The sequence below is a fragment of the Sceloporus undulatus genome, chromosome 3 (assembly GCF_019175285.1).
Source record: "Sceloporus undulatus isolate JIND9_A2432 ecotype Alabama chromosome 3, SceUnd_v1.1, whole genome shotgun sequence".
Taxonomy (NCBI): domain Eukaryota; kingdom Metazoa; phylum Chordata; class Lepidosauria; order Squamata; family Phrynosomatidae; genus Sceloporus; species Sceloporus undulatus.
This window is the reverse complement of record NC_056524.1, coordinates 85809408-85818361: the sequence shown is the minus strand read 5'-3', so window position 1 is coordinate 85818361 and position 8954 is coordinate 85809408. Positions and strand designations below refer to the sequence as shown.

The 8954-nt window shown below is 36.4% G+C and overlaps 1 protein-coding gene across 2 annotated transcripts in view; it reads right to left on the bottom strand.

Annotated features, from left to right (window-relative positions):
* Positions 1-1577: 1577 nt before the first annotated feature.
* The window catches only part of RPS6KA3 (ribosomal protein S6 kinase A3), a 55560-nt gene continuing 48183 nt past the window's right edge, over positions 1578-8954 (bottom strand). For both annotated transcript variants that reach the window (XM_042456651.1, XM_042456653.1), the window contains exons 21-22: positions 8610-8750; positions 1578-7069 (exon numbers count right to left, since the gene is read on the bottom strand). In XM_042456651.1, coding sequence (XP_042312585.1) covers positions 6947-7069; positions 8610-8750 — 264 coding nt within the window. In that variant the 3' untranslated portion in view covers positions 1578-6946. The remainder of the gene's footprint in view (positions 7070-8609; positions 8751-8954) is intronic.

Here is an 8954-nt window from a genome sequence, read left to right as displayed (position 1 = left end):
TTGCTTCATAAAGCCTTTACAGATAGGGCAGGTCAGGGTCTAAAGGCAGTCTTCCCATCACATGATACACACACACACCCACCCCCTTGGTATCTGCTGGGGTTTGGTTCCAGGATCCTTTGTGGATACCAAAACCCATGATGCTCAAGTCCCATTAAATGCAGTGGCATAATATGTGTCCCTTACATAAAATGGCAAAATCAAGATTTGGAACGTATGTATTTAAAAAAAACATTTTCAAGGCCTGGATGCTTGAATCTCCGGATAAAGAATCTATGGATATGGAGAACTGTGTTGAAAAAGGCCTTGGAGGTCATACAAAGGAAATAATAAGTATAGGAATGAGAGCCAGCGTAGTGGTTGCGTGGACTATGACTCTGCAGACTAGTGTTTGAATCCCTGCTTGGCCATGTAAACCCACTGGGTGACTTTGGGCAAGTCACACTCTCTCAGCCTCAAGGGAAGACAGTGGCAAACCTCCTCTGAACAAATCTGGACAAGAAAACGCTGATAGGTTCGTCTTATGGTTGTCGTAAGTCTGAAATGACTTGAAGGGACACAGAGTGGCACTATTACTCCCCTCTGTCTAGACACTATGGTCCTGTTCATGCAGACTAGGATCATATTTGTGTGATACTGCTACTGTTATTATATAACATGATGCAGGGCCGGCTCTAGGCATTTGGCCACCCTAGGCGAGAAATATTTTGGCACCTCCCCCCGGTGCAAAAATGTAGGACACAATGTAGGATGTTCAAGAAAAATGGAGGACATGACCAACTAAAAGCCAAAAACATTAATAAAAAACAATGTAAACTCATGTTTCTCAGTCATGCTCAAAATGGAGGACATTTTGACATGCCTATCAGCACAACTGCTAGACCCAGATTCACAACTACTAATTCATTGGGGACAGAAAAAGAGAGAGAAAAACAACAGCACATACAAGGAAGCCTTGGCGCATTCTCTGAGACCAGGGCTTGAATTCAGTCTGAGCCATGCAAACCCACTGGTCTCAGTCACACTCTCTCAGCCTCAGAGAATGGCAAGGGCAAACCCCCTCTGAAGAAATCTTGCCAAGAAAACCCCAGGATGAGGTCACCATAAGTTGGAAATAACTTGGAGGCACACAAGAGCAACAACCATAATATGAGAAGGAAGCCAAGGTCCAAAGTGCACAGCAGAAAGAATCCAGTTTGAGACTGCTTTAACTGTCCTGGCTCAGTGCTGTGGAATTCTGGGAACTGTAGTTCTGTGAGACATTGAGCCTTCTCTGTCGGAGAGTTCTGGTTCCACAATAAACTACAATTCCTAGGATTGCTTAGCACTGAGCCAGGGCAGTTAAATAAATAAATAAATAAATAAATAAATATTATCATTGGCCAGACCTATATGTAAATCATTATGTGAAAACACCTATAGACCATGAAAGCGTATGATAAACATTGTAGACTTTAAGATGCCACAAAACATCTTGGATTTTGTGGTAAAACAGAAATTCCGTATTATCATTCCATATTATTACATACCAATTTTGTAACAAAGAGAAAAAAGTGAAATACACAAACACACATCAATATTTTTAAAAGTTTACTTGCTCTATAAATTCAGTTTCTTTTGAAGAGTACAAAACCTGCCTTTTGACAAGGATACACGCAATAGTAATTTTCCAGGCTCTTCTGTGGTTATGTCTGGAACAATTCTGATTACACATATACAGTACTGTATTCTGGGAAACATAAACAGCTCTCAGTAAAGCAAGGTATTCAGTACATTTTAGCCTTTTGAGGTCTTTCATTCACAAGGTTGCCATAAGTCAAAGTCAACTTGATGACACATAACACAACCAGTATTTCAATTCCATGATGCTAATAAAAGCATCTGATAGATGCTATTTTAATCATCTACTCTAAAGATACAGCACAGTCAAATGCATGTCACTGTATCTTAGATCTGCATGCCATGCTGAAGAAGTCAATATAAAGAATGATTGTACAGAACTGTAGAAAAATATTTTCTGATATTAAAAAAAAAATCTCTTTATGTAGATTCACACCCCACCCCACCCTTTCACTAGAACTGTAAAATAATTACATCCCTCAATGAGTGCACTTTCCCTTTGATTAGGTCAGACATATCAAGATAAAGCTAATCATATACATTACTTTCATGAGTTAAAAGCTATTCATTATCGCCTATGAAGGATTTGCATACCTTAACTCTTTCATTTCATTATCAGGAAAGCAGTGATTAGTTGATCTACTACATTTACAGTAACCAAAAACCCTACATTTCTTTATACCCTGATTTTTTAAAATTTAAAATCAGTTTTAAACTTTCACTAGTTTACTCTTCATAAGCAAGACAGCTAATCTAACTAGGGCAAGTGAAGCAAATCCGTTCTCTTTTGCCCCGGTCTTGAAAACATAAAATCATTTATTATACTTTGCTAGCCATCTAACTGCAGCCCTAAAACCTTTCTCCCTTTCCAGTTCACTTCACATTTCATGGTTTCTAGAAAAAGTATAGGAGTAGTAAGAATAAGAAGCATCAAAAGCCCCCAATACTGGTCAGGAAAGTGGCTTGTTTAATTAAACTTATGCTCCTGACAACCTGTCATAGATTGGTTGTTTTTGGCCATTTGTGTTCTATTATCAGAGATGGCAAAGGCTGATTAAATTTTTCCTTTCAGATGGCAAGACATTTTAAATATGTTCTTCATAGTGACAAGAACATGCCAGCTTTTAAAATGTTAAATAATAGAGCCTGAATGAAAATTCAAAGTGGTAATAAATAAATCTTCTGGCTTAAAACTGCCAAGACTGAATCTCTTGTTGGCATGTCTTTTCTCTTACCACAGTTAGGAAAATAAAGTAAGAATTACTTGTCTAAGTTACAACCCATGAAAGGGTTAAAGAAGAGTATCAGGATATCTTCTCAGTGAATTATTTCTAAGAAACAATTTTGTAGGTGCTACAAGATCCATTTGCACATTTCTTTCTAAATTATATTTAAGAAACCATGGATGAATCAGCAGTCTAAAACGTTTTGGAATTATTCTTTCATATCCATCACTGATCTTGCTTGAAAATCCATTTCTGCCTAGGAAACACAGGATTTCTTTTCATTATTTTGTTTTTTGTACTGTATGCATTGATACTAATTTTTCAGGCTACCAGAGGAGAGATGTAGCAAAGTGGTAACAGTGGTTATTACTCTTAGTCATTTCAAAACTGTTTTCCCCATATTGTAGTACTTTCTCTTATAGTACATCAGTTTTAAATGTTTCAGAAGGCTGACCCAAGGAATGGCGGGCAAGGAAAAAACATTATATAAACATTTTAATCACTTTTAAGAGACAGTATAAACTTTATCTAATGTTATATACTTAAATAGCTTCCTGAATGTGCTGGGAATACAGCGACAAGTAAAATGAAGCCAAAGGGTTTCGTTAAATGTGTTTTTCTTGGTTATAGGATTGTTTTATAGAAAATGAGATTTCCTGATCATTGCTCGTAATGTTCAGGACCAAAAGCTAAGACATTTAATGAACATTGAAAATTTTATCCATTCCATATTAATACATGATCACAAAACAAAGAAAAGCTGGACTTCTTAAGGAATATGTTGTTTGAAAGAAGTCAAGATTATTGCTACAGAACATTTAACAAAAAGCTGGACTGTAAAGAAGAGATCAGACAGGGGGAAGTCTTCATATCTGTGTGAGAAAAAACAGTTGTTAAGATAACTAGAGATGGAATTCACATTTTTCTTCAGTCACATGGAAATGTTCAATGAAAGAAGAACTCATGCAGTATAATCTGACTGCATGTTTATTCAAAGGTAAATCCTACTGTATTCACCATGGCTTACTGCCAATACATGTACTGTATTTCAGATTACAGCCTAAGTGAAATTGGACTAGAAACTGGTTGACACAAAGTCCAAGTGAAGAACATATGAATGGCTATGCCTGAATCTAAATGTGCAATGTTGTTTTGTAAACATAACATTTTAAAAGTATTGTAATAATTTAAATGCCAGACTTCTTTTTTGAGAGAAGTTGAATGCAAAACAAGGAACTTCTATCTACAGAAACAAAATTATGATCATATTGAAACAGCAAAGTGTAAAAGGACTAGCACCTTTAAATCATCTGATAAAATAAATGCCTCCATGAGGAAGCAGTTCCTGAAAAAGAACTTCCTTCACACTAGGCTGGATTCATTTCCCATGAAAATGTGCAGCTAAAATCTGAGAACACAGATGGTAAGAACAAGAGGTTATATTATAATAAATAACTGTTTTCTCAAGGTTTTTTTTCCCAGATTACATTTTATTGTTGCTTAGTTTTCACTAATAAGGGAACAATGACCTTTAACCTATTTTATTTTTCTCCAGAAGGAGAAAATGAATTGCAAAATTTTCAATCTTATTCAATAGCTCTTAAGTGTTTCAGCTTTTCTATATCAATTTTAAAATATGACAGGCATGTTGAAATTACAACTAGCCCATCCATGATAACATTGAATGAACCCAATTCTATAGGAAATCGTATTTTTCCTTTGAGCTGCTTTAAATTTATCCTGGTAGAAAGTAACACCATCTGAAATATGCTCAGGTTTTCAGCTTGCTTCTTTAAAAATCTGGAAACACATCAGAATGTTTGTTTGTATCGTTATTCTTTGGATCATGGTAACTTCAGAGACATTATGGTGCTGGGAACCCAGCATTTGAAGAATATTCTAACCAATGATACATACTGTAGAGCTAAAAATATTAATCTGTAGAAAAACTCTGGAATGAGGGAGAAAATTAATGTATTGATCCAATATTTTATAAACCAAATTCAGAAAATCCAACCAAGAAAATTGGATTGTTCATTCTTTGCAAAGAACACTCCAAATCATATGAAAGAGGAATAAAAAGTATCTGGTGCCCAGAGAATGAAGTACTACTATATCACTAGAAAGTGGTCAGAAAAATCAACATCATGATTAGCAACTATCTTTTAAATTCACAGCAGTGAGGTCATAGTTAAGAGAACCACTCATTTTGGAATTACCACTGCAATGAAGTTGTTATGCAAAAATAATTTTGAAAGATTTTCAAACATAACAGAAGAAAACTGGATCGCAGAACAACAACTAACCAACAGTATAGTTAAAGGCCCCTGGGTGACTAACTTAGTGGCTTCTAGTGGAATTACAAGCAAAAGAATATTTGCAATCTACTCTGATGTTGAGAGAAAATATATATTGATTTTTAAAAGACCAGTTATAAATAAATGCTATGATAACCTGACACAATAAAGTCAAAATATTTGCATCAGCTTGTAAGGCAAAAGTATGAAGCAAAGCAATGGAGGGTACTACAAATTGATCTAAAGTAAACGGAAGACTAACCGTGAGACTCAGTGTTGAAAGGAAAGGCAAGCTTATTACTAATCACTGCCTATTTTGTTTCTGTCTTCCAGCTCAATTTTTCACACTACAGTGAAATTAAGTAATTGACAAAATACAAGACAAAGAAGAAATAATATTACATAAAAATAATTTCTTTGGCAGAACACTGGGATAATCCATCCAAAGTATATTGTTCTTCACAAGATTGTATTCTTCATAATACAACTTCAGTACTTTCCCAAAAACAAACATTCCCAGTCAATTAAAAATGATAAGTTGGGCACAGGGACATTTTTTTCTTCCTCAGAAAATGGAAGAAGGTTCAGAAGTAGGTTCCATTGTGTTCAATGGGATTTAGTCTTTTTCAATATGTTTGATTGCGGCTTTAGATTGTTATAATATACCATAAGTACAAATGTGCTGGTCTACAGACTAGCAGTGCTAATCAAAGAGCCCAATCTTGACAGCAGAATCTCCAGAAATAGGTTGAAGATACCGGGTGCATTCCATTCAACTCATAATTCATTCTGCTTCTGATTGTGTTTTGAAAATAGACAAAGCAGCCTAAATGCAACAGACCTGCCATTAATGATTTCCTGAACACAAAGAATTCTTGCTACTTTACATATTACTGAACAATGCTCTGTATAGTGTTTCCTACACTATCGCTGTTTAATACAGTTGTAGGAATTTTCCCTACATTAAAGCAGCAATGTTAAATGAACTGAAGTGAAATTATTTTGCAATGGTTTCCAATGTCCAATAGAAGATACCCATGATGGAAATATACAATTATTATTTTTTGCTTCAGTACAGAGTTGGCTGCATGAGTGATGGTGAGAAACATATCATGCCATTAAATGTTATAACAGCTCTAGTTTCCCATTACTTCCCACAAAGTGTCTGTGGAAAGACACAGGCAAGGAAAAACATTCACAGAATTACATTCAATAGCTGTTTAACAGTCAAGCTGTTTTTAGAGATGTCCAAACATTCTGATTAAGCATTTTAATCAGATTTAATTCTCAAAACTGATCATTCTAAATAGAAGGCATTTAAAAGGAAGCAGTACAGAAGAGTACTGTTATGAAAAGTTAAAAAAACATATAAAATGCTGGATGGCACAAATTATACAGTGCTAATATAAACATATTGTTTAAGCTAAGTGCTTAACATAAACTGTCCATCCATACATGTAATGAAGAGTATTTTAAAGGGAGAAGAAACATTGCCTATAAAAATAATGTTATTGGTGCCAAGTGCTTTATTCAGTGTATTTAATGTGACAGATGAGAAGTGTTTGGAATCCTCCTTTGTCTCCACAAACAGTTCATTTTCCATTGATTCCACATTATATTCCATCTGAAGGGCAAAGTCTGCCATCAAGAGTTTAAAGGGGGGAAAAGATGAAAGCAGGAGCAGCAGCATAACAGGTACCAAACGGAACAGTGTGCTTGCAGGTACTTTGGATATGTGCTACCTGTTGCCATGATTTGTGCTATCATCTTATTATGGTACCACATTTTTCAGCTGAGGTCACTTCACAGAGCAGTTGAGGTAATTTTTTTGACGCCTCTTCGTTGAGCAAGGGTAGAACGGCCTACTGGCTCTAAAACTGGTGACTGATTGCGGTTCAATGCTGAATATGTAGCAGCCATGGCACCCTAAAAAGAAAAGCATTACAATTGTGATTTGTCTGTCATAAAAATTATGATTGAGGATTACTTTATTTTAAACAAGCTATAATTTTTAATAATGTGGAATTTGACTGCAGTTGACATATTGTTAATCTGTGCTGTCAAGTTGTTTCTGATTTATGGCGACTCTAAGGCAAACCTATCATGGGGTATTCTTGGCAGGTTTGCCATCCTCTGAGGCTTAGAGAGTGTGATGCCCAAGATCACTCAGCTGGTTTCTATGGCTGAGCCGGTATTCGAACCCTGGTCGCCATTCGTAGTCCAGCGTTCAAACCACTACACTACACTGGCAGTTGACATACAATCACATAAATGCTAACTGCATGTCTATATTGCAGTATTTATCTTGTTTTCATTTAGGGTAATTGATTCTCCTAGCCTTTAGAGGTCAGGTACTCTCTTGGACAACTGCCTAAAACCGGGCAGGATCCAACAGTGGATATCCTCTGAGACAACAGCAGAATTCAGCAGAACAGGGAAGGAGGACTCCCCATCCTCATCTCTGTAGCTGTTTTGAGGGAAGCATGGTGAACTGGAGAAGGGAAAGGTGAGATGAAGAATTGAAATTCTGAAAGTTTTGCCAATGGAAAGCTGAATTTACCCAATGGCTAGATGATAAGCGTGGCATAGTGGTTTGAACACTGGACTACAGCTCTGGAGACCAGGATTCAAATCTCTGTTTGGCCATGGAAACCCACTGGGTGGCCTTGGGAAAGTCACACACAGTCAGCCTCAGAAAACTCCATGGTAGGATCACTTTAGGTTTACCATAAGTCAGAAACAACTTCAAGGCACACAACAACAATGGATAATAAGGTGTAATCAACAGGCTTGCCTTTTTCTCTGGTCTTCCTGCATGGGCATTACCTAATCCATATTGTTTCAGAGCTAACTCTGATCTGACCTAATCTGGACTACAGCTAATACTAACACCCTGTTTTCAGCCTTATTTAAAAATAAGTTTAAAACTGTGGTTTGGGCTTACTAAAGATAACATAAGCTCAGGCATAGCACTAAGCGTTGTTCTGATATAGAGAAAGAAATGAATTCCATTGCCAATTTATTTGCATAAAAAGCCCATGTTCTGCTTTGTTTGTGGCCTCCTTGGCCAAAGTCAGTTTAGCCTCCCCACACTGCATGAAAAAACAAAACAAAATAAATGCACACAATTTTTTATATGGCTCTAGTAAGTCCCCACACATTTCTAAATGAAGTTTAGAAATATGCAGAAAAGACTTCCTTGACAGTGAGGTGTTTGCAGGCTCACTTATTACAGTTTTTTATCCTAGTGATGAAACCTTTTATGGTATATGAAAAAAAATTAGCCTTGTAAACAGGTGTTTTCCTAGGAAAATCTAGCAGACATGAGCAGGAAAATGGTAGCGCAGAGTGGAGTGCCATGGGCACGGGGAGCAAGGGCTAAACAATTATGGAGTGAAAGTGCAGCCAGCAACACGATACTCTGGAAAACAGCAGGGAGAAAGAGTTTATGGTTGGTTTTATTTACCTTTACAAGATGTGGAGCATCTTGCCTGTTTAGTTGGAACTGAGGCAACTGGTCACAATGAACAATCCATGGATGTCTTAAGACCTGGGCTGCAGTCAATCTCTGATGAGGGTCAACATGAAGCATTTTTGAAACCAAGTCCTGTGGACAATGAATTAAATTGAACAAACAAGGTTTATGGCTTATGATATGCAACAAGTGTGAAATCCTGAATCTCAAGCAAGTATATACTGTTCTTACATACAAATTACAGAAAATACATGAATATTTCTGAATGTATCCTCTTATTACAAGAATAAACGTTAGCAATTAAGAAGGCAAACATTTTCTGATAGTGATTTAAAA